A 26,959-nucleotide genomic window follows, 5' to 3' on the forward strand; every position below is an offset into this window, starting at 1 on the left:
TTTCTGGCCTGAGACACTCTTGGTTATACCAAGATATTCAATATTCATTTCATTTAATGTCTCAACATGATATCCATTTCTGCGGATATCTTTAAAACTTAACAAGTTTCTTGGGGATTTAGAAGAAAATAGTGCATCTTCTATAATAATTTTTGTCCCCTTAGGCAGAATTATAGTAGCTCTTCCGGAGCCTTCAATCATTTTGGAATTGTCAGATATCGTAATAACATTAGCTTTTCTTCTAAGCAAGTTGGAAAAATATTTCTCGTCTTTAAAAATAGCATGAGTTGTTCCACTATCAATTACACAAATATCTTCTTGATTGATCATTGATCCAAATAAAATTTGAGGCATTTCCATATTTTCTTCAAAAGGAAAGAAAATAAATATTATAATTAATACATAATTTATTATACAAAATTTTATTTTATTACATGGATCTAGAAAAATACAAACATAATATTTAATACATACAACAACAAAGAGAATTATTTAAATATTATCGGGCTTATCAACATTCATGTTTACTTCTGGAAAATTAAAGAAATCAGCTACATCCAGATGCATGGGCTCAATATTATCTTCAGAGATAAAATTTGTCTCTGGATTATTTTCTGCCCTTTTTAGAGATGCCTGATATAGCTGAACAAGGCGCTTTGATGACCGGCAAATTCGTGACCAGTGCCCCACACCTCCACATCTATGACATATTGTTTCTGAATTATTCTTCGGTAAAGCTTCTGGCCTTTTACCCTGCCTTTTATATTGCTGATTATTTCTCGGTGTCAGCCGAGCATCATGATTAAAATTTCTTCTTTGACTACGACCACGACCACGACCACGACTGGGGCCATGATCTCTTTCTCGTTGGTTAGAATTTGCCTGATTCACTTCAGGGAGTGGCAAAGAACCAACTGGCCGACTATCATGATTTTTCATTAATAGTTCATTATGTCTTTCAGCAATAAAAAGGTGAGAAAGTAATTCAGAATATTTTTTAAAGCCTTTTTCGCGATATTGCTGCTGCAGGAGCATATTCGCGGGTGGAAATGTGGAGTATGTTTTTTCAAGTTTATCTTGTTCCGTGATTTCATCTCCGCATAAAGTTAACTGAGCTATAATTCTAAATAAAGCAGAATTATATTCAGTTATATTTTTAAAGTCCATCAGTCTCAGATTTAACCAGTCATAACGTGCTTGTGGAAGCATGACCAACTTCAGGTGGTCATACCTTTCTTTTAAATTTTTCCACAATTTCAAGGGATCTTTTAATGTAAGATATTGTAATTTAAGACCCTCGTCAAGATGGTGGCGGAGGAAAATCATAGCTTTTGCACGGTCTTGACTAGATGCCTGGTTATCATCTTTGATGGTGTCTGCCAGACCCATCGATTCAAGATGAATTTCGGCATCTAGTGCCCATGAGGAATAATCTTTTCCAGAGATATCCAAAGCAACAAATTCAATTTTTGAAATATTTGCCATTTTATGAAAATAAATTTAAATAAAACTCTTACCACTTTTTGTTACCTTGAAAAATTAGCCGGAGCCTCGTGCTGATAACGTGTTGTGAAATAAATTATAGAAAAGGATAAGTAAACCACAGAAAACAGAGAAGAGGAGTAAGAACAATGGAATGTTTTTTGTTTTGTTTTTTTGTTGTTCCATTTCTGCATCTCTACACAGCCTTTTATAGGCATAACTAGAGGGAGACAATAGTTAGTGGTAGGGAGAAAGAAGAAAGAAAAATGGGGGAAAAAGAAAAGGAAAGGGACGTCCACATCCACTTTCATTACAGATATTACCAATTCCAATTGTGAAATCTTTCATTAGGCCTCATTGAGAGAATATAAGTATTGTAATATACAGATTTCATGTTATTTTCAGCTGATTGAAAATTAATTTAGTACTTAGTAAATAAAGATGCCCAATCGATCTGTTGATTTTTTAATGGGATGAAAGCATGTAAAACAATTTAAAACTCTGTAATATGTTTTTCAAAGTTTTGAATGAGAATTATAACTCATAAAAAAATTTAAAACAACTTTCAAACACAACTGTTTTCTAAAATTAATTCTTCTAAAACAAAACCCAAAGAACACAATTTCCTGATTATTTGCCTACTTCCTAACAAGGGTGAGGACGGAGCTCTCAAAAAAATATCTTTTGATAGAAAACCATTATACATATAAGGAAAATATTATTCTTTGTATGTATATATAACTAAAAAGCAAATGGATCTAAGCAAAAGCATATTCGGGGAATTATTTAACTATGTGCCAGTTCAAACGAAAGTTGAATTGTTGATACCTTTATCCCTGCAATATATATCCTCTTTATATTTTTCCCTTAGAAGAAAAATGTGGATACACTCATCACTCAAACTTCAGCCATAACCCACAGAGGAAAGAGAAGTCAGCAAGCAGGCTACACAATTCAGAATGACCTAAGTAGAACTATATAGACTTTAAGTTAAATTTAAAAGCTTAGCTCCCCATGACATTGATCAACAAAATATTAACAAGAAGTTGGGACATGTGGCATAACATTCTAATAAGAACAAGTAGTATGCGTAGCTAACAATGAAGTCATAAAGGGAAATTGATTAATTGAACATACGTTCAAGGCATCATAATTCATCTTCCTTGGCATCACCCATATATATAAGAGTTGAAACTCGTAAAATAATAAAGTGCTTTAGACAATTAGGAAAGGAACCAAATCCAGAGTCGGAGCAAAACCTAATTAGATATAGTAGTGTTTGCAGCTTCCAATATTTAACTTTTTTTGAGTAATAAGATATAATTTGGGAAGTTGATTCAAATAAGTAATTCAACATTAAGTTTTAAGGCCATTGCTGCAAATTGATGTCTTCAGGAGAGACGTAGATCACGAGAACCAAATCCTCCTTCGTTTTGAAGATTGGGGTGCAACGGTTGTAGGCGAAAAGCATAAAGGTTGTGCACTCCATTCGCAAATGCCACAGCAGAGTTGTAATGCCCCTCATTTTCCACTACACCATACTTTTGTTCTTCACATTTTGTTTCCTTTGATAAAGCAATTACATATATAAGTTTTTTGGGTTAATAAACAATCCCATAAATCGACCAAAAAAATAAAAAATCAGCATTTCAACTGAATTAAAAAGATACTTACCAAGTCAAGTACGAGGTTTCCATGCTGCTCTTCTAAGCTCTTCACCTATTTTTTTCATATAGAAGAACCCGTTGCACTTTGTAATAAGTCCCAGGCGAAATGAAAAGAAAGGAATCCATATCAAATATTAACTAGTAGAATTATAAAGGAAAACTTACCTTCTTCTTGCAGGTTACCGTTTGATTCATGATCCTGTGGTACTGTATGTAATTCATAGAGCCACTTATAGTTAAGTAAGTCAACAATAGATGTGGAAAACAAATTCTAACTTTATTTGCTGAGAGTGTAAAAGACAAAAAAACTAAAATGTAGTTTGATCGACCTATCATTTGGACACATGAATGAATAAATTACTACTGACTGCTTTTTTGGTTTCATGGTCTTCTCTAGTATTGTATCAAAATGGGACAGCAAAATCTTGTAGCAAGACAAACAATTATAGCAATGAAAGGCCATCCAGGTACAGGAAAACGCACATTAGCTCACTCCTTAGCTACCACTTACAGACGGAGACCATTTTTGGGATTACAATAAGCCTCTTCAACAGGCCTTAATGGTATCATCCCCTCATTCACACAGCCTTTAACCATCGAAACGGACTTTCTTATAATACAATGTGGCATGCTGCTTCAACACAACTAGAATTGGGCCTCAAAATATTGTTGTAGTGTCTCCACTCTCTCGTTGGCCCCATTTTAAGAGGCTTGTCAAACTTGGTGAATGTTTGGTGCACGAGCTGTTATTGTTGAGTGAAAGCCCAATGATCTGGGCTTGTGGAGATTGAGGGTTGAGCGGAGGGCTAAGTTTGAAAGATCGAGTGTGTCACGCCCCGTGCGTGGCATAAACCAGCTACATAGCTTATGGAGGTGGTGTTTGAAGAGTTTTGTGATTATGATGTTGGAGAGGTTCCAAAAATTGTTGTGGAATACACTACTGCTGCTGCTGATCAAGGGGTTGAAGCTTCTGTGTTAAAGTTTCTAATGTCAGGGTTTAGTTTTAATGATGACAAACTTAATGTAAGTGCTTTCTATGTATGCAGGATTACGCAGCTTACAATATAGAAGCATTTGAAAGGAAGTCAAGTAAAATAGCTCTATGCTAATATACCCATATGGAAAGAACTCAATCAACATCTATTACAAATGGAAGCAAAATCAAATAAGAAGATTTTGCTCTTATTAAAGCTCAAGATCTCAAGGCAGTAATCGAATGACCTCTATGGAAACAAGTACCAACGCACATATTTCTCGCCAAAACCCTAGAAGCTAATCAAGTTCAATTGAAGACTAGGAAAACTTACTCAATGGCATCATGTGAAAGCTCTACACTTATTCTTGGAAAGAAATCATCTATTCATCTTTTCAAGGGTCAATTCTCTTGGGACTGAACGGAGCAGTCAAGATGTGAAGAAGAAATACACTTGTCTAAACATTCTCAAATACCCTTGTTCTACTCTTAACAAGCATTGTATTTCCTGTTTGAAATAACAGTGTATTCAAAAGAGAGAAGAGAAGAAAAATATTGTTGGTGAGGTATTGCATCAATCAGAGTGAACAGATTGAGTGTAGACATAAGAACTACACTTCACATAATTTGTACTAGACAAACTTCAAAAGCATACAGAGAGTTAAGATTTACATTGAATCTCAACCAGCATAAAAACATCTGGTGTCATTTTACTTTTTGTCTTTACTTTTGAGTTCTTTAGTATTAAGTATCTCCTTCAGTGTCTCTAAGATAGTTGACGAAGAGACAAATGAAAAAGAAGTCAATTCACCCTCACACTTTCAATTGGTATCAAAGCAAGTTCTCACAAAATAGTTGGTTGATGGTAAGTGAGAAAAGATCATGTGAGCAATTATTTCAAGAGGAAACATATCAAATAAGACCTCCCTACTTCAATGGAAAACACATTTCTCACTGGAAAGTGAGAATGAAAACATACATCTAATCTTACGATGTGGAGTTCTAGAGAGTCATCAAGATAAACTAGGAGACATCCCTGTTCCCATTCCTAAAACTAATGACAAGAAAGCAGAAGGTGTGAAGCCTCGTCTGACATGGAAAATCTGGCGAACTACACATGAGCAAATGGGAGTTACTCAAATAAACTCCAAGGCAAAAATATGTTGTACAGTGCTGTCAATGGGGAAGAATACTAGAAAATATCCGGTTGTAAAATTGCAAACGAAATGTGGACAAACATAAAGTCGCATACGAAGGAAATGATAAAGTCAAACAGACTATAGTTAGTATACTAGTATATGAAAATGAACTTATTCATATGAATGAAGGAGAATCCATTGGAAGTATGTTCTGTCGTCTAAGCAAACTTATAGGAGAACTTAAGTCTTCTATTAAGACGTATCCTATTGCAGATCATCTAAGAAAAGTTCTCAAAAGCTTACCTCCTCAATGGTGTGGGGTCCATCCCGTGAATTTTTTAGTCAACAATAGTTTCTACAAGAATTGTCAAAAGCGCAGTCAACAATAGTTGCTGTAAGAATTGACAAATGCACAGAAATTGTTGAAATCATAATATTGGCCTATGTCATCAGTGACATAGGCATGCTTTTTTCTTTCTCTATAAATTGAGAGTTTATGGCTCAATTGAAGAATACACCAATTCACGGAGAGAAAGAAAAATATTTAGAGAGTTGTGAGGTTTTCATAGACTATATATATAATAAAATAGTCTGTGATGAAAAATAGAGTGTGCGCGCGATATTTTAGTAAGGTGTTAAATCAAAAGAGTGTTATTCCTTTTGAGTATTGCACCCGTGACTACACGATGTAAAATTCCTTACTATAGTGATATCAGTTGTTCCTCTTGGTCCGTAGTTTTTCCGTTATTTAAAAAAAATTCCACGTAAAATTCTTGGTGTCATTATTTTTTCATTTTATTACATTATTTTGACCATATATATTTTTGTGTTAGTTCGCATTTTTCCAACATAGGCGCATCTCATATGACATCAAGGAAGGATTTTTTCTCTTCCTACTCTTCTGGTGACTTTGGAACCTTGAGTATGGGTAATGAGATTGTATCTAGGGTGGTTGGTGTTGGTACAATTTGTTTGGAAACTGGTGTTGGAATTAAACTAGTTTTGAACAATATAAAATTTGCACCTGATGTTCATCTACACGTTATTTCTATTTGTGTTCTAGATAATGAAGGATATGTTAGTACCAATGACGATGGAAAGTGGAAACTCATTAAGGGTTCCTTGGTTGAGGCTCGAGGTAACAAATGTCGTGGTCTATACTAGACTACGGCTTCTACTTGTGCCAGTATGGTGAATGCAGTTGAGAGCGATAATTCTTCAACGTTATGGAATAAGAAGCTTAGCCAGATCAGTGAAAATGACTTATTGTTCTAGCCATGAAGAAATTGTTGTCAAATTTCCAAAGTGTCAAACTAGAAAAGTGTGAGCACTGCTTGGCTGGAAAATAAAATAGAGTTTTCTTTAAGTCTAACCTTCCTTCAAGAAAGACACAATTGCTTGAGTTGGTGCACTCTGATTTATGTGGTCCAATGAAGACAAGAACTCTGGGTGGTGCAATCTACTTTGTTACTTTTATTGATGATTGTTCAAGAAAGCTTTGGGTCAATGTCTTGAAGAATAAAGACTAAGTGGTGGGTGTCTTTAAGCAGTTTCAGGCTTCAGTTGAAAGAGAAACTGAAAGGAAATTGAAATATATTCGTACCGATAATAGTAGTGAATATTGTGGACCATTTGACAAATATTGCAAGCATCAAGGTATTAGACACTAGAAGACTCCTCGGCTTAATAAGTTGGCCGAGAGGATGAACAAGACCTTAATGGAAAGAGTTAGATGTTTGCTTTCTAAAGCAAAGTTGCCGAACTCCTTTAGGGTGAAGCCTTAGTGCCCGCTGCACATGTTATTAACTTATCTCCTGTTGTTGCTTTGCAAAGTGATGTTCCAAATAGAGTTTGGTATGGTAAAGATATTTCTTATGACCATTTGAGAGTATTTGGTTGCAAATTTTTTGTATGTGTGTCGAAAAATGAGAGGTTAAAGTTAGATGCCAAGACAAGGCAGTATATCTTTGTTGGATATGACCTTGATGAATTTGGTTATAGGCTATATGATCCAATTGAGAAGAAGCTTGTGAGAAGCCGCGTTATCGTCTTCATGGAAAATCAAACCATTGAAAATATTGACAAAACGGAGAAGCTAAAATCTTCAAGTTCAAATGGAGTAGTCCATCTTGATCAAGTTCCTCATACAAGTACGTAACATTGGTGGGCTTGACAATCATGGTGATGCTCAAAATCAAGTCCTAGATCAACATGTTGATATTGAAAATAACAATGATGATGTTCTTGATAATACTCATGTTCATGAAGTTGTGGACGAATCAAATATTCCTCTTAGGAGGTCCACAAGACAACGTATTCCCTCTTCTCGTTATTCACCTAATGAGTATGTGCTACTCACTGACGGAGGCGAACCTGAGTGTTATGAAGAAGCCATGGAAGATGAGCACAAGGACTTAAATACGCGACGGGGTATTGTAAGTGGCAGAGTGGCCTTGCTGCCACGATAATGGGTGATCTTTTGCAAGGGATTTTCTAGAAAGAGGTACCTTGTTTTTTGTCGAACGCTTGCGTTCAACAATGCGAAGGTTTGCAGGTTGTCCCAGGCGCTTGGAGTCACCCAGGAGTATTGGGGCTTGTTGCTTTGAGTGCGAACAAACCCAGCTGGGTCTGAGGTCCGAAGTGTCCGGACGGCTCTTGTGTAGGTGAAGAGGGCGTTGTAAACTTGGACAGGGACAAGGCGATGCCTTAGTGGCTGATTCAGAAAGGAAGCGGAAGGTAACTCTAGAGCTTCCGGGATTTTGAACGAAGCTAGTGCTGTGGGCACAAGCTGGAACTGGTTGAAGAGACCCGAACTGGATGAAATGGTGTCCGGGGGAGCACGAGCAGGGTGTCGTGAGGGAAGCCCCCTTTGAATCAAGATAGAGTGGAGGGGGCCCCAGGAGTCCAAAATGGTCACGCTGAGAGTAGTGTGAGTGCTGACTATAGAATGAATTTTTAGCCAGCTGAGAGCGCTCAGGGGTTGATTGTAAGAACCGGAGGAGTGATTTTCCGGAATGTAGTGGAGGGTTTGCCCTGAAATTTGGTAGGTGTAAATTTCGGGGTGGAGGGAAAGGTCCGTGAAGCTGGATTCGGGAGGAATCACTAGACTGCAGAACAGTTTTTGGATGTTGGGCGACTTTAGGAAGAGGTCGCACACTTGGCTTGGGTGGAAGTACATGAGAGCGTCTTGCATGAAGACGGACTCTGTGTCCGGAAGAGTGAGGGATGTTGTGGGGTAGCGAACTGTGTCGGATGACGTCAGTCGATAGTTTTTCAGCTCCTGGAAGTTTGGGTTCTTTCTTTGGAGCTTTTGAAACTTGGAAGGTTTCATGAAAAGGACGGTGGATGGAGTGACGCAGAGGAAACTCCAATGTTGGTGAAGGAGAAAAGTCTCCAGTGTCTTGTGGATGGGATGAGGGTGGGGAGTAGTTCCGAAGGATGAAGCCGGAATTCCCTGGCTGTTCAAGAATGGTAGGGCTTCTTTGGGCAGAAGCCAAGGGTAGGTCTCCAGAGAGTCTTGGAGAGGTCGGACGACAGATGTCAAGATGGGGTGGGACACCGCATCTCGATGAGTCGTTGAGTTTAGAGCTTCTAGAGCATGTTGGAAAGACATTTTCCATTAACTGAAGGACCGAAGTGGTTCAGCTTGGAAGGAAGATTTGTTAGGCTCCGAAGAGGGTAACAAGTAGAAGGGAAGAAGGGTAAAGAACAAGGTTGCATCCCATCCACAAGACACTGGAGACTTTTCTCCTTCACCAAACTGTTATGCCCTGTTTTTAACCGAGGTTAGATAAAGCACAACATATTGACTCTAAAAGGATTGATTATTGTATAGAGTCGCCACCTAATTTATTAAGGAAAATAAGGAAAACCTATTTGATGCATGACCTGTATGATTCACGTTTCGATCTACGAAAAACCAGTTTAGATTCTAGGTAAGGGTTTACATTATTCCAAAGGGAAGGTGTTAGGCATCCTTTGAAATCCACAAAATGTATTACCCGGCTAGACTTAATTTATCAATGAGGGAGGGATAATATTACTATTTTGCAAGTATAACATATATATATGTAAAAAATATTTATTAAAATTATATAAAACATATGTATAAAAGAATATGAATCAAATAAATAATGTATGTTATTGTCAACTATATGTATAAAAATATGAGAAAATAATATAAATGTATAGAAAAAAAAACTCTTTTACCATATGAAAAGAAGAACACTATTGAATATTATTTTTTGTAAAATATCTCTGAATACAAACGCTTGACAAAATATTAGTAGAGAATAATTAAAATAATTTTTAAATATATGTATCTTTATATACACTATAAAAAATAAAATTCTATTATATGGTGGGTTCAGATGCGTAACTATAATAACTGTTACATCTCTATATTAATTTTTTTTTTTGCAAATAAGGAGCAATGTCATGGTGATTCGTAAAAAAATCAATTCGGTTGTTCAAAAATAGTTTAATTTAATGAGTCACCATAATTTTAGGATAATTAAAAAAAACCAATTAATTATTTTAAAATGCCTGCAAAACCAATGGATTTATTCCGAAGAGAAGGTATTAGCATCCTTCAAAAATCCACAACTGTGAATCCCAACTGAACTCATTTTTTAAATTGAGGAGATAAAAAATATTGCACAAATATATAATGAAATATACATAAGAGTAAATTAAAGCAATAATATAAGGAACGGCCTAATATTTGTCTAACGTCAATAATATACACAATAATAAATTTAAAATATTATTCGAACTTAATTCGAATAGCTTCCTCGGAAAGCAGTTCTGAATACCTGTAAAAGACTTGATAAAGTGTTAGTGAGGGATAAATATTAATAATGATGATGATTATGATAATAATAATAATAATAATAATAACTAAAAATAGCATTCGTCTTATAAACATGGAAGGCCTTGGAAATCGACGGTAATTTCTTCATCGACCGTTTTAACTTGTAAAAATATAATACATAATGTAAACTTAAACTAAAATTTCCGTCTTTAAATGGGGAGGCCTCAAAAACCGACGGAGAGATCTTTTCATTGGCCATAATTGTGGCTTTGGTTTTGGACGAGAGCTGGGCATAATCATTGATGCAAATGCACTCGGCAAAGAGGACCGGGTCGAATGGGATAGAGTCAGAAGGATTGCGATTGTAGACAGAGCAAAGAGAATTGTAGAGATGTTCTCCGAGAACAAAATCATTGGGAGTGAGAGAGTAAGGAGAGGTGGAAGGCCGAAACCGGAGTCTCTTCTCCACTGAGAGGGGGAGTAGGGTGGAGTCACTAGCAGGTCTGTGGATCGCGGAGATCAGAGAAGATGGTTGGCAGGATAAATGGAATGGAGAATCCAAGTATGGGAACTGGGAGCTGCAATCGTCTCGATAGAGCATCTCCTTTAAGTCGGGGTCATGGGCAGGCATAAAGAAGGCGGCTAAATTCTCGAAGGTTTCTTCGGGATAAGCAGCGGTGAAGGGAGTCCCGAAAATGGAGTCGCAGAATGAAGAAGTAGCTTCAGAAGGGATGCCGCTGACCAGATCAGTTTGTAAAACTAGTCGAGTAGGAGGCAGATGTAGAACGTCGAGGCGACGCTCTTCATGGTGGCCAAAGAGGAAGGAGCTGTGATTGACAACATCAAGGTCGTGATCAACAGAGATGTGGGGAGGCTTGGCTTTGGATTCCAAGCGAAGAATCTCCATTTGGGAAGTTTCCCCACCAGTGAGCCTGACTCTTCGAGACTTGATGGGTTCATAAATCTTGGGGAGGGAGTCGAAGAGCCTTGGGAAGCATTGAGACATGTTGATTTCTTGGAGAGAGAGGGCAGCTGAGAACATGTAATTGTTGCCAAAATTGTTTGAAGCCACGGCGAGATTTCCAAGGAATTCAACGCCCTTCTTAGATCGGGTGAGAGCAACAAAAGTGTTAGAGCAAGACAGGAGTACAGTGTGACGATCGAGAAGGATCGAAACTTGCTCTTTGAATGTCATGCCTTGACTGCTGGAAATGGTGAGAGCATGATGGCCAAGTTGATGCATGGTATTGGCAGTGGAAATGCTGTTTACCAAGTTTTTGCCATTGGGCCGGTGGGAAGAGATGGTGGAGATGAACCCTTCTTCCTGGCTGAAAGTCTGCACATTGAAAAGGCGGGCTATCTGTTTTGGAATGCGGTAAGACCACCAACAGTAGCAGTCAATGAAGCGGGACAGCCTCGAGACTTCAGATTGAAGACGATTGTTAGAAGAGTGGGGACTGGAAGAATGGTATTCACCCTGCAGAGGGTCGCCAAGAATCACGACGAATTCTATGGACGGATCCGCAATGATGCTGAGGTCTAAGTAACCTCGTGGGAGTTTGTAGATCTCGTCAATAATGAGAACTGGGCCTTTCTTGAGGAGAGAAGACTCCCAAGTAGAGAACTTCCAAAAGTCTTCAGGATTTGGCTTCATGTCAGCTTTCCATTCATTGCGAAGCTCTGTGGTGGGGCAAGAAATCCTGAAGTTGCTAAAAGCTCGAGTCTTGAGCAGTTGCTGGAGTGGATGGGTTTTCCCACAACCTGGGAAGCCAGCGATGTGAACTAAGTCGACGCAGCGAGTCCTGGCTACGTCGCAGATGGAGTCAAGCGAGTAGATTCGATCACGGGGCGAAGGCCCAGAGGAAGAACTTGGAGTGTCAATGGTGGACAAAATGCCATCGAAACCATTTTTCATGTTCGAGATCAAGTTTTTAGCGTGAGACAGAGAGGGGCTGAATTTGTGGATCCGCTTGAAGGGAAGATAGCAATCGTTGTATTTGAAACGGAGCATCAAGCGTCCGTAATCGGTGCAACGACTTGAGTTGACAGGGCGTGGAGCGCCGCCAACGATTCTTCGGTAACATGAGTAGTGAGAGGGCGGGCCAAATTCATGCTTCAGGTAATAGCAGGTTGAAGCGTTGGAAAGGCCATAATAGAGCCAACCAGAATCAGTGAGAATATGCACTTGAAAGTGCAAGTGATAGGACAGAGCAATGAGGACATCGGAAGAGAGTCCGAACTGTTCGACTTCTGGGTTGGACAAGAGTGAGTCTGGAAGTATTTCCTGAAGGAAATTCCAAAGTTGGTCAACACTGTAATTGGAGGATTCACTGAGAGCAGTCAAAAGACAATGTTGAGATGGGATTGGAAGATGGGAAGAGGGATGGACTCTAAGCCTGGTTTGAAAGGAGGGAGTCTCGTGGAGATACGAGGCTGGAAAAAGTTCCTCGAAGGGTAGGACAGGACCAGAGCAAGTAGGGTCATTGAGGAGAAAGCTCTGAGGGAGCTCGGGGCTGGGAGGTCTGGCTTGGACAACGGGTTCATGCATGGTGAGAGAACCGTCAGGGTTGACGGTTGAGACAAAAGGCAATGAGCCGAAGCTTAACGAGGCGGGGTTTGGCGGCCTTGGAAGTTCAGGAGAGGGAGGAAGAGAAATTGCGACTCGTTCAAAGCTTGGTGGAGCCTCCAGTTGGGGGGTTGGAGAATGAGAACTTGAACTCTCCAGATTCAGCGGGAGGAATGGGTGAATTTCGTCGACCACGAACGACGTCAACTCCCATTGAAGGCGGAATTGCTGGGGGTGAAGGTTGTGGTGGTACAGGTCGTGGTAAGATTGATCCTGAGTGGGTTGGGTGAGATGGAGAAAAGCTAGAAGCATTTCTGGAAGGAGCCCGAGACCCAGCATGAATTTCCAGTCTGGAAGTGGTAGACTTCCTTTCTTGAACTTCATGCGAGGCAGGAGAGGTTTTTTTGGGTGAAGGGGGACGCCCAAGAATTCCAGGACCTGGACAAGGGGCTTTGGGAGAATAAAACATTTCTTCTGAAGAACATGAGGAAATGCTGTGAGTTGGAGAACCGGGAGATGCAGTGATGGTGGTTCTCGAATCAGATGGCGTCCGGCGATGGAAAGACTTGAGATGGCTGGAGCTGGAATTCGACAGCCTAGCAGCTTTGGAAGGAGCAGTAGGGTGGACAGGATGGGGGCTGACCGACGGAGGATCAGCATGGAGTGCTGCCGAAGATAATGGGTGATCTTTTGCAAGGGATTTTCTAGAAAGAGGTACCTTGTTTTTTGTCGAACGCTTGCGTTCAACAATGCGAAGGTTTGCAGGTTGTCCCAGGCGCTTGGAGTCACCCAGGAGTATTGGGGCTTGTTGCTTTGAGTGCGAACAAACCCAGCTGGGTCTGAGGTCCGAAGTGTCCGGACGGCTCTTGTGTAGGTGAAGAGGGCGTTGTAAACTTGGACAGGGACAAGGCGATGCCTTAGTGGCTGATTCAGAAAGGAAGCGGAAGGTAACTCTAGAGCTTCCGGGATTTTGAACGAAGCTAGTGCTGTGGGCACAAGCTGGAACTGGTTGAAGAGACCCGAACTGGATGAAATGGTGTCCGGGGGAGCACGAGCAGGGTGTCGTGAGGGAAGCCCCCTTTGAATCAAGATAGAGTGGAGGGGGCCCCAGGAGTCCAAAATGGTCACGCTGAGAGTAGTGTGAGTGCTGACTATAGAATGAATTTTTAGCCAGCTGAGAGCGCTCAGGGGTTGATTGTAAGAACCGGAGGAGTGATTTTCCGGAATGTAGTGGAGGGTTTGCCCTGAAATTTGGTAGGTGTAAATTTCGGGGTGGAGGGAAAGGTCCGTGAAGCTGGATTCGGGAGGAATCACTAGACTGCAGAACAGTTTTTGGATGTTGGGCGACTTTAGGAAGAGGTCGCACACTTGGCTTGGGTGGAAGTACATGAGAGCGTCTTGCATGAAGACGGACTCTGTGTCCGGAAGAGTGAGGGATGTTGTGGGGTAGCGAACTGTGTCGGATGACGTCAGTCGATAGTTTTTCAGCTCCTGGAAGTTTGGGTTCTTTCTTTGGAGCTTTTGAAACTTGGAAGGTTTCATGAAAAGGACGGTGGATGGAGTGACGCAGAGGAAACTCCAATGTTGGTGAAGGAGAAAAGTCTCCAGTGTCTTGTGGATGGGATGAGGGTGGGGAGTAGTTCCGAAGGATGAAGCCGGAATTCCCTGGCTGTTCAAGAATGGTAGGGCTTCTTTGGGCAGAAGCCAAGGGTAGGTCTCCAGAGAGTCTTGGAGAGGTCGGACGACAGATGTCAAGATGGGGTGGGACACCGCATCTCGATGAGTCGTTGAGTTTAGAGCTTCTAGAGCATGTTGGAAAGACATTTTCCATTAACTGAAGGACCGAAGTGGTTCAGCTTGGAAGGAAGATTTGTTAGGCTCCGAAGAGGGTAACAAGTAGAAGGGAAGAAGGGTAAAGAACAAGGTTGCTGAAGAGCAAGGTATTGTTCTGGATAATTACCTTCTACTTGTTACCCTCTTCGGAGCCTAACAAATCTTCCTTCCAAGCTGAACCACTTCGGTCCTTCAGTTAATGGAAAATGTCTTTCCAACATGCTCTAGAAGCTCTAAACTCAACGACTCATCGAGATGCGGTGTCCCACCCCATCTTGACATCTGTCGTCCGACCTCTCCAAGACTCTCTGGAGACCTACCCTTGGCTTCTGCCCAAAGAAGCCCTACCATTCTTGAACAGCCAGGGAATTCCGGCTTCATCCTTCGGAACTACTCCCCACCCTCATCCCATCCACAAGACACTGGAGACTTTTCTCCTTCACCAACATTGGAGTTTCCTCTGCGTCACTCCATCCACCGTCCTTTTCATGAAACCTTCCAAGTTTCAAAAGCTCCAAAGAAAGAACCCAAACTTCCAGGAGCTGAAAAACTATCGACTGACGTCATCCGACACAGTTCGCTACCCCACAACATCCCTCACTCTTCCGGACACAGAGTCCGTCTTCATGCAAGACGCTCTCATGTACTTCCACCCAAGCCAAGTGTGCGACCTCTTCCTAAAGTCGCCCAACATCCAAAAACTGTTCTGCAGTCTAGTGATTCCTCCCGAATCCAGCTTCACGGACCTTTCCCTCCACCCCGAAATTTACACCTACCAAATTTCAGGGCAAACCCTCCACTACATTCCGGAAAATCACTCCTCCGGTTCTTACAATCAACCCCTGAGCGCTCTCAGCTGGCTAAAAATTCATTCTATAGTCAGCACTCACACTACTCTCAGCGTGACCATTTTGGACTCCTGGGGCCCCCTCCACTCTATCTTGATTCAAAGGGGGCTTCCCTCACGACACCCTGCTCGTGCTCCCCCGGACACCATTTCATCCAGTTCGGGTCTCTTCAACCAGTTCCAGCTTGTGCCCACAGCACTAGCTTCGTTCAAAATCCCGGAAGCTCTAGAGTTACCTTCCGCTTCCTTTCTGAATCAGCCACTAAGGCATCGCCTTGTCCCTGTCCAAGTTTACAACGCCCTCTTCACCTACACAAGAGCCGTCCGGACACTTCGGACCTCAGACCCAGCTGGGTTTGTTCGCACTCAAAGCAACAAGCCCCAATACTCCTGGGTGACTCCAAGCGCCTGGGACAACCTGCAAACCTTCGCATTGTTGAACGCAAGCGTTCGACAAAAAACAAGGTACCTCTTTCTAGAAAATCCCTTGCAAAAGATCACCCATTATCTTCGGCAGCACTCCATGCTGATCCTCCGTCGGTCAGCCCCCATCCTGTCCACCCTACTGCTCCTTCCAAAGCTGCTAGGCTGTCGAATTCCAGCTCCAGCCATCTCAAGTCTTTCCATCGCCGGACGCCATCTGATTCGAGAACCACCATCACTGCATCTCCCGGTTCTCCAACTCACAGCATTTCCTCATGTTCTTCAGAAGAAATGTTTTATTCTCCCAAAGCCCCTTGTCCAGGTCCTGGAATTCTTGGGCGTCCCCCTTCACCCAAAAAAACCTCTCCTGCCTCGCATGAAGTTCAAGAAAGGAAGTCTACCACTTCCAGACTGGAAATTCATGCTGGGTCTCGGGCTCCTTCCAGAAATGCTTCTAGCTTTTCTCCATCTCACCCAACCCACTCAGGATCAATCTTACCACGACCTGTACCACCACAACCTTCACCCCCAGCAATTCCGCCTTCAATGGGAGTTGACGTCGTTCGTGGTCGACGAAATTCACCCGTTCCTCCCGCTGAATCTGGAGAGTTCAAGTTCTCATTCTCCAACCCCCCAACTGGAGGCTCCACCAAGCTTTGAACGAGTCGCAATTTCTCTTCCTCCCTCTCCTGAACTTCCAAGGCCGCCAAACCCCGCCTCGTTAAGCTTCGGCTCATTGCCTTTTGTCTCAACCGTCAACCCTGACGGTTCTCTCACCATGCATGAACCCGTTGTCCAAGCCAGACCTCCCAGCCCCGAGCTCCCTCAGAGCTTTCTCCTCAATGACCCTACTTGCTCTGGTCCTGTCCTACCCTTCGAGGAACTTTTTCCAGCCTCGTATCTCCACGAGACTCCCTCCTTTCAAACCAGGCTTAGAGTCCATCCCTCTTCCCATCTTCCAATCCCATCTCAACATTGTCTTTTGACTGCTCTCAGTGAATCCTCCAATTACAGTGTTGACCAACTTTGGAATTTCCTTCAGGAAATACTTCCAGACTCACTCTTGTCCAACCCAGAAGTCGAACAGTTCGGACTCTCTTCCGATGTCCTCATTGCTCTGTCCTATCACTTGCACTTTCAAGTGCATATTCTCACTGATTCTGGTTGGCTCTATTATGGCCTTTCCAACGCTTCAACCTGCTATTACCTGAAGCATGAATTTGGCCCGCCCTCTCACTACTCATGTTACCGAAGAATCGTTGGCGGCGCTCCACGCCCTGTCAACTCAAGTCGTTGCACCGATTACGGACGCTTGATGCTCCGTTTCAAATACAACGATTGCTATCTTCCCTTCAAGCGGATCCACAAATTCAGCCCCTCTCTGTCTCACGCTAAAAACTTGATCTCGAACATGAAAAATGGTTTCGATGGCATTTTGTCCACCATTGACACTCCAAGTTCTTCCTCTGGGCCTTCGCCCCGTGATCGAATCTACTCGCTTGACTCCATCTGCGACGTAGCCAGGACTCGCTGCGTCGACTTAGTTCACATCGCTGGCTTCCCAGGTTGTGGGAAAACCCATCCACTCCAGCAACTGCTCAAGACTCGAGCTTTTAGCAACTTCAGGATTTCTTGCCCCACCACAGAGCTTCGCAATGAATGGAAAGCTGACATGAAGCCAAATCCTGAAGACTTTTGGAAGTTCTCTACTTGGGAGTCTTCTCTCCTCAAGAAAGGCCCAGTTCTCATTATTGACGAGATCTACAAACTCCCACGAGGTTACTTAGACCTCAGCATCATTGCGGATCCGTCCATAGAATTCGTCGTGATTCTTGGCGACCCTCTGCAGGGTGAATACCATTCTTCCAGTCCCCACTCTTCTAACAATCGTCTTCAATCTGAAGTCTCGAGGCTGTCCCGCTTCATTGACTGCTACTGTTGGTGGTCTTACCGCATTCCAAAACAGATAGCCCGCCTTTTCAATGTGCAGACTTTCAGCCAGGAAGAAGGGTTCATCTCCACCATCTCTTCCCACCGGCCCAATGGCAAAAACTTGGTAAACAGCATTTCCACTGCCAATACCATGCATCAACTTGGCCATCATGCTCTCACCATTTCCAGCAGTCAAGGCATGACATTCAAAGAGCAAGTTTCGATCCTTCTCGATCGTCACACTGTACTCCTGTCTTGCTCTAACACTTTTGTTGCTCTCACCCGATCTAAGAAGGGCGTTGAATTCCTTGGAAATCTCGCCGTGGCTTCAAACAATTTTGGCAACAATTACATGTTCTCAGCTGCCCTCTCTCTCCAAGAAATCAACATGTCTCAATGCTTCCCAAGGCTCTTCGACTCCCTCCCCAAGATTTATGAACCCATCAAGTCTCGAAGAGTCAGGCTCACTGGTGGGGAAACTTCCCAAATGGAGATTCTTCGCTTGGAATCCAAAGCCAAGCCTCCCCACATCTCTGTTGATCACGACCTTGATGTTGTCAATCACAGCTCCTTCCTCTTTGGCCACCATGAAGAGCGTCGCCTCGACGTTCTACATCTGCCTCCTACTCGACTAGTTTTACAAACTGATCTGGTCAGCGGCATCCCTTCTGAAGCTACTTCTTCATTCTGCGACTCCATTTTCGGGACTCCCTTCACCGCTGCTTATCCCGAAGAAACCTTCGAGAATTTAGCCGCCTTCTTTATGCCTGCCCATGACCCCGACTTAAAGGAGATGCTCTATCGAGACGATTGCAGCTCCCAGTTCCCATACTTGGATTCTCCATTCCATTTATCCTGCCAACCATCTTCTCTGATCTCCGCGATCCACAGACCTGCTAGTGACTCCACCCTACTCCCCCTCTCAGTGGAGAAGAGACTCCGGTTTCGGCCTTCCACCTCTCCTTACTCTCTCACTCCCAATGATTTTGTTCTCGGAGAACATCTCTACAATTCTCTTTGCTCTGTCTACAATCGCAATCCTTCTGACTCTATCCCATTCGACCCGGTCCTCTTTGCCGAGTGCATTTGCATCAATGATTATGCCCAGCTCTCGTCCAAAACCAAAGCCACAATTATGGCCAATGAAAAGATCTCTCCGTCGGTTTTTGAGGCCTCCCCATTTAAAGACGGAAATTTTAGTTTAAGTTTACATTATGTATTATATTTTTACAAGTTAAAACGGTCGATGAAGAAATTACCGTCGATTTCCAAGGCCTTCCATGTTTATAAGACGAATGCTATTTTTAGTTATTATTATTATTATTATTATTATCATAATCATCATCATTATTAATATTTATCCCTCACTAACACTTTATCAAGTCTTTTACAGGTATTCAGAACTGCTTTCCGAGGAAGCTATTCGAATTAAGTTCGAATAATATTTTAAATTTATTATTGTGTATATTATTGACGTTAGACAAATATTAGGCCGTTCCTTATATTATTGCTTTAATTTACTCTTATGTATATTTCATTATATATTTGTGCAATATTTTTTATCTCCTCAATTTAAAAAATGAGTTCAGTTGGGATTCACAGTTGTGGATTTTTGAAGGATGCTAATACCTTCTCTTCGGAATAAATCCATTGGTTTTGCAGGCATTTTAAAATAATTAATTGGTTTTTTTTAATTATCCTAAAATTATGGTGACTCATTAAATTAAACTATTTTTGAACAACCGAATTGATTTTTTTACGAATCACCATGACATTGCTCCTTATTTGCAAAAAAAAAAATTAATATAGAGATGTAACAGTTATTATAGTTACGCATCTGAACCCACCATATAATAGAATTTTATTTTTTATAGTGTATATAAAGATACATATATTTAAAAATTATTTTAATTATTCTCTACTAATATTTTGTCAAGCGTTTGTATTCAGAGATATTTTACAAAAAATAATATTCAATAGTGTTCTTCTTTTCATATGGTAAAAGAGTTTTTTTTTCTATACATTTATATTATTTTCTCATATTTTTATACATATAGTTGACAATAACATACATTATTTATTTGATTCATATTCTTTTATACATATGTTTTATATAATTTTAATAAATATTTTTTACATATATATATGTTATACTTGCAAAATAGTAATATTATCCCTCCCTCATTGATAAATTAAGTCTAGCCGGGTAATACATTTTGTGGATTTCAAAGGATGCCTAACACCTTCCCTTTGGAATAATGTAAACCCTTACCTAGAATCTAAACTGGTTTTTCGTAGATCGAAACGTGAATCATACAGGTCATGCATCAAATAGGTTTTCCTTATTTTCCTTAATAAATTAGGTGGCGACTCTATACAATAATCAATCCTTTTAGAGTCAATATGTTGTGCTTTATCTAACCTCGGTTAAAAACAGGGCATAACAGTTTGGCGACTCCGCTGGGGAACGAACCCAGAATGTTGGTGAAATTGCTTAAGGGCATGAGAGCTTTGAAGAACAAGTGGGTGTTCAAAGTTAAAATTGAAGAACACAATTTGAAACCCAGGTACAAAACTAGATTGGTTGTTAAGGGATTTAGTCAAAGAAAGGGTATTGACTTTGACGAAATATTTTCTCCTATCGTGAAAATGTCCTCGATTCGTATAGTTCTTGATTTGGCTGCTAGTCTAAATTTAGAGATTGAGTAGATAGATGTGAAGACAGTTTTTCTTCATGGTGACTTACAAGAGGGGGTTTATATGGAACAACCTGACGGCTTCAAAGTAAAAGGTAAAGAAAATTTTGTGTGAAAACTCAAAAAGAGTCTCTACGGGCTAAAGCAAGCTCCTAGACAGTGATACAAGAAGTTTGAATCTGTTATGGGAGAGCAAGGCTAAAGAAAACTTCCTCAGATTCACTGTGTGTTTGTACAAAAAATTTCTTACAATGATTCTATCATCATCTTGCTATATGTGGATGATATGTTGATTGTGGCAAGAATATTTCCAAGATTGACGAGTTGAAGAAAGAGTTATGTAAGTCTTTTGCTATGAAAGACTTGAGTCATGCCAAGCAAATTTTAGGCATGAGGATTACTCGTCTCAGAAATGAAAAAAAGAATTATCTATCACAAGAGAAGTACATTGAACGTGTACTGGAGTGCTTCAACATAAGAATGCAAGTCTGTTGGCACATCTTTTGCTGGTCATATGAAGTTGAGTAAGAAAATGTGTCCTACAGCTCGGGAGGAAAAAGAGAACATGACCAAAATTCCATATTCCTCCGTCGATGGAAGTTTAATGTATGCAATGGTATGCACTAGACATGATATTGCTCATGCAATTGATATTGTCAGCAAATTTCTCGACAATCCAGGAAAACAACATTGAAAAGCTGTAAAGTGGATACTCAGGTATCTGAGAAAGTTCAGATAAATGCTTGTGTTTTGGAGGATCAAATCCAACTTGAAGGACTATACAGATGTTGATATGGCAAGTGACCTTGATTACAGAAAATCCACTACTAGATATTTGTTTACTTTTTCAGGGGAACTATATCATGCCAGTCGAAGTTGTAGAAGTGTGTTATACTGTCTACAACTGAAGCTGAGTATATTGTAGCTGCTGAAGCTGGCAAGGAGATGATATGGCTCAAGCAATTCCTTCGAGAGCTTGGCTTGCATCAGAAAAGGTATGTCGTCTATTGTGACAGTCAAAGTGCAATAGACTTGAGTAAGAACTCTATGTACCATGCAAAGACAAAACACATAGACGTGAGATATCACTGGATTCGAGAAAAGATAGAAAACGAATCTATGCAAGTTGAAAAGATTTCTACAAATGAGAATCCTGCAAATATGCTGACCAAAGTGGTAACAAGAGATAAGTTTGATTTGAGCAAAGAACTTGTTAGCATGAGCTCTCTCTGAGAAGATGAAGATACTATTGGAAAATGCGGACTAACTCAAAAATATATATGGTTAAATTAATAAAATAAAATGAGAAAATAATGACACCAAGAATTTTACGTGAAAACCTTTTTAAATAAGGGAAGAACGACGAACTAAGTGGAGCAACTAATATCATTATAGTAAAAAAAATTACACTATGTAGTCACGAGTACAATATTCAAAATGACTACTACACACTCAAAAGAAATAACACACTTTTGATTTACCACCTTACTAAAATATTGTTCACACTCTATTTTTCTTCACGAACTATTTTATATAGAGAGTTTATGAAAACCTCACAACTCTCTAAATATTTTTCTCTCTGTGTGAATTGGTGTGTTTTTCAATTGAGCCACAAGCTCTCACTTTATAGAGAAAGAAAAGAGCACACCTATGACACTGATGACATAGGTCAATTTTATGATTTCAACAATTTCTGCGCATTTGTCAATTCTTACAGCAACTATTGTTGACTAAAAAATTCATGGGATGGGCCGCACACCATTGAGGAGGTAAGTTTTTGAGAACTTTTAGTATAACATTGTCCCCCTCCAGTCCCATGCACCAGAAGGAGGTATCTAATGGGACCGCGCGTACCTCCACCCTAACTTCACATTAGTATGATATTGTCCGATTTGGGCCAAGCCCTCACGGATTTATTTTTTGGCACTTCCCAAAAGGCTTTATACTAATGGAGTTGGGCAAGCACTTACATATTGATACATTTCTTTTTCTCCATTCGATGTGGGATGGGTTTGTTACCCAACAATCCTCCCCTCAAACTAAGACCACACAATTCGTAACCTTCCCTTCAGCAATAATACATTTGATCTGTTGATCATCTTGCACCGCTACTACCAACCAGTAGGACACGCCGCTTGACCACCAATTTGCCAAGACTTTCGACAAAGGCATCAACCGCAGATCTCCAATCACTAAGTCACATCATCTGATCTACCAAATCATCTTGCACCGCTAGTATCCCAACGGGACACGCCGCCTAAAACACCAGTTGACAGGAAGACTTTCGACACAAGGCAACCCTACAGATCTTTGGTCCTGTTGTCACACCAGAACTTCTCACAAAACACAGTCCACTATTCCGACACACCTAAACCTAGGCTCTGATACCACATGTTGGGACCACGCATACCGCCATCCTAATTCCACATTAGTATGATATTGTCCCCTTTGGCACAAGCCCTCACGGATTTATTTTTGGGCACTTTCCAAAAGGCCTCATACTAATGGAGTTGGGTAAACACTTATATATTGATACAATTCTTCTTCTCTATCTGATGTGGGATGGGTTTGTTACCCAACAAATGGCACGCTAAAGTAGTTGTTCTAGAAAGTAAGAATCTCATCATTCTTACTTATGAAAAAGTAAGCGGAGACACATAATTGTCTTTGAAAAGGCGCATCTAACAAAAACTAGGGCAAGATGAAAATAAAAAGAAAATGGTTGCATTCAAGGCTACAGAAGGAGAAGAAGAAGAAGAAGAAGATCTGGGTGATCTAAGAGATTGCTATGATAACTAGATCTATTGTGGATTCCTTAAGAAGATCTAGAAACAGTATACGAGGCAAGTAAAATTTCAAAGAAAAATATATTACTGATCAAAACAACAATGATGGAAAATGCTATGAATGTGGAAAATATGGTCATATAGTTGACGATTGTCCGGAGTCAAGAAAGAAATACTCCAAAAGCTATCAACGAAATAAAGCTTCCAGCAATTGGAGTGATGAAGATAACTCAGACAACGAAAAGGAAGAAATGGCCAATATATACTTTATGACAATTGGGGAAACTAGCGAGGTAAGATCTCAAATTTGCAATAACTGTAATAAACTTCAGAAATTACTAGAATGCACCATATCTGATTTAAATCGTGTGTTCGATGAACTTAGAAGTTTGCAAAAAGAAAAGGAAGACTAGGAAATAAAATTGGAATTATGTGAAATAGAAAAGAATTTCCTTCAGGGATTGGAAATGCGACTTAATAGCATGCGCAAATCCTCTATCAGATCTAACCAATCGACTCATGATATGAAGTCAACCAGTAAAGATCCTGCCAGTGTCAAACCTGCCTGTAGTAGGTCTACATATCAGTCTGTCACCAATACTAAGATAGATTACTCGACTAGCTCTAGTCAGTCAACTGAAATGAATTTTAAGAGTGAAAAATCTAATTTAGGCAAGCCGACTATCAGTCTAACACTGAGGAGCAATTCTACCAAACATGTCATTTTTGTGATAGAACTGGTCATGAATTTTATAAACGCATATTTCGATACCCAGACATTCCTGGTTAGATATGGAGACCTAAACGTATTACAAATGACCTTGTGTCTAACCTTGAATGCTCAAAGCTGCACCTATCACAAAATGTTTGGCATTTTTTGCAAGAAGAACAAGACCAACTTGAAGAACTATTAAAATGGCAATGTTGTATTCACTAATGTTGAAATTAAATCGGTCCAAGCTAAAAAGATTTGTTGCCTTTACTTCAAATAGAAGTTGAATGCTTCTCTATTCTCTAGACTCAAAATAAAGTGAACTTTGCATCTAAAATTAATATACACTAGTTCACAATTTTGATAAAAGAAGACATCATGAGTACTTAATTTCCGTGTATTTAGCTTCAGAAATGGATCAACTTTATTCTTGATTAATAACCCCAAAATGTAAAGAGTAAGGTATGAATAATAACCTTTTTTTCACGAATCTCAGCAACAGATTCAGAGATGTTTTCCTGCAAGTGGCACAGTTCCTGCAAATTGAGGCCGCTCATGTCTTCCCCTGTTCTCTGCCTATGAACAGACACCAACATCAGCCATTTCAGTATCATTACTTAATTACACACCCAAAAAAAAAAACTGATCACATGATAAAACTCGTTAACCATCCTTCAATAGCTCAAATTAAAAAAAAAAAGTTAGAAACGGTGTTATTAATACAACAATGGTATATTAAGTGTGATCCACTTACTTACCCTAACTTTGTAGAGAGGTTGATTTTGGTATATCCTCGGCTTAAATAAAGCGTTTTCAAATAGTTTGAAAAAGGGAATACAAATATAGGAGCATAACAACAACAAAATAATATGAAATACACATGTAGAAGAAGGAAAAATAATGACAGCAAAATAATGAACTCTTACTACCTTATCTCTCTTCTTAGCTTGTTATTAATCTCTTTCAATCTCTTCAAGTTTTCTTGCATTTTCTGCACACACACATCGAAAGCACATATTTCAATTTCTAAGCAAGTGTATACTAAATCAACGTTAACCCACAAAACTGTGAATTTAGGAAAATATACCTCATAGTGACTGCTCCAAATATCAACTCCAAGCGTACTCAGATACTGATCTATCATCTTTTTTGTCCTGATAGAAAAAAAAATTAAAGACTTTTATTTTGGTTACAAAGAAAACTCTGTTGTGACCATCACCCCAAATGGGTATCCGGATTTAGATGGAGCTCCAATGGAGACAAGGGAGAAAAGAAAGAAAAAAAGAGAACATAGCATACGTAGTGTTTGGGCTAGTATACTCATGATATTTCCTGGTGCTGGAGAGCATGATGAGAAAGATTTTAGCGTCACAAAGAACAGTAAGTTCTTTAGCTTTCTTGAAAATACCATTTCTTCTCTTGGAGTAAGTGACCTGCCTGTTTGTGGAGTTTTCGATCTTCTTGATCTCAATCTTTCCACGACCCATTCTGGAGGAAGTAGAAATTGTAATGGAGCTGAATCTGATGCTGAAAGAAGGCTCATGTCTTGTGATGATGAAGTTAAAGAGCAAAAAAGTGGAGAGATGGGTGGGTTAGTAGAGAAACTATATCGGGAAAAAGAAGATTGAAGTGTAGTAACTGCACTACTATAAGCTTTTGCCTATTTTATGAAAGTCTCTCTGGCTTTCATGATCATTACTGTTTAACGTGTGATGTCGGCTTCTTTGACCAGGACAACTCCCCACTCACCATTACCTAAAGGGCCTGTAAAAAAAAGCCCAATGCAGTGACACAGAATCAGAATTTTCAAAAGCTAGAGTTGTAATTGTTCGGATAATATCTCTCGCTTTCAATTTTTAATTTGAAGATTATCAGAAATTTCACTAAAATATTCAAATATAAAAAGTAAACATATAAAAAAAAAAGTTAAAAAGGCTCAGTATCTATTACTTATGTAGAGATAAAAAAATAAGTTAAAGCCTATTTGAATTGGCTTATAAGTTATTTATAAATTATTTTCAGCTTTTTTGAGTGTTTGATTGACCAATTTAAAGTCATTTTATGCTTAAAATAAGCCTCAATAAATAATTGAATTTATTTGGATAGATTTATTTTAAGCAATATATAAGTTGAAAACAGTTTATAAGTCAATAAAAATAAATTGGGTTGCACCTATTTATTTATTTTTAAATTATAAGCAGTTTTCAACTTATAAATTACTTAAAATAAGTTCATTCAAACATGTTGTAACATCCCCTAAAAATGTTGTATACGATGTTTCAATTCTCGCCTAAAAATGATACATCCTCTGTATGTTGGGCATAACTTTTTATAGGATTATCCAAATTGGGTGATTCAAATTTCTGAGTAACCACAAGATCATTACCTACAACTTTTGTGAAGACCATAATTTAAGTTTCGGATGTTAAGTAGGTCAAACAAATTAATTATTGTAAGACAGTGTGTTGTGACAAAATAGAGTGTTTGTAGAAGAAAATTCATATCTCACTGTAGGATGCTCAAAATTGGTTGATTCTTGAACGACATGAAACTAGACTTCTATATCTACAATTCTTATGAATACACCAAATCCTAATAAGGAATTTATCTTGTTCAAAAATAGCTCCAAAAAGGAGTATTCTGTCAAAGATAACTCATTTCACCTACCATGGAAAGATCTAGATACATTTGATATCACTCATGACATAAATTGTCCTCCAATTAACATCATCCATGACATCATAATTTTCCATTAAATTTTCAGATTTTTCTTTATAATTATTTTATTTATTGTTAGGTCCCTCTTTCTCACCTATAAATACCCACCTTATTTCCTCATTTTATTCATTAAGCTTTCTCAAGCAAATCTTCTCTATATATACTTTATTACACATTCTCAAATATAGTTTTAGTTCTTAGTAGTAAAGAAATACTATTCTGGTGATTAATATACTCCGGGTAGTACACAAAACGTTCCGGCGAAGAGAAAAGTTAAGACTCAAGAGTGTTCATTAAGTCTTTCGGTTCCGACTAAAGCTTCAGATTCCAGGTATGTAAGGCTTCAATGAGAGTATTCCTTCCACTCTCATG

General features: G+C 39.7%; 1 protein-coding gene across 1 annotated transcript; it reads right to left on the bottom strand.

The window, feature by feature from the left end:
* Window positions 1-2,583: 2,583 nt before the first annotated feature.
* Window positions 2,584-25,576, bottom strand: LOC129871976 (agamous-like MADS-box protein TM6). Its single transcript, XM_055946804.1, has 7 exons — window positions 25,169-25,576; window positions 24,957-25,023; window positions 24,799-24,860; window positions 24,346-24,445; window positions 3,315-3,356; window positions 3,157-3,201; window positions 2,584-3,047 (listed from the first exon to the last, which is right to left on the bottom strand). The coding sequence occupies exons 1-7, from the start codon at window positions 25,354-25,356 to the stop codon at window positions 2,874-2,876; spliced, it is 678 nt and encodes a 225-aa protein (XP_055802779.1). The 5' UTR covers window positions 25,357-25,576; the 3' UTR covers window positions 2,584-2,873.
* Window positions 25,577-26,959: the final 1,383 nt, after the last annotated feature.

The sequence above is a fragment of the Solanum dulcamara genome, chromosome 11, assembly GCF_947179165.1.
Source record: "Solanum dulcamara chromosome 11, daSolDulc1.2, whole genome shotgun sequence".
Taxonomy (NCBI): Eukaryota; Viridiplantae; Streptophyta; class Magnoliopsida; order Solanales; family Solanaceae; genus Solanum; species Solanum dulcamara.

Bases quoted from the DNA above. Each gene is read 5' to 3' on its own strand.
- LOC129871976 (XM_055946804.1), bottom strand. From the start codon at position 25,356: ATGGGTCGTGGAAAGATTGAGATCAAGAAGATCGAAAACTCCACAAAC. The intron at 3,202-3,314 runs GTAAGTTTTCCT...TGAAAAAAATAG, and splicing joins CGGTAACCTGCAAGAAGAAG to GTGAAGAGCTTAGAAGAGCA. The intron at 3,048-3,156 runs GTAAGTATCTTT...GCTTTATCAAAG, and splicing joins GAAACCTCGTACTTGACTTG to GAAACAAAATGTGAAGAACA.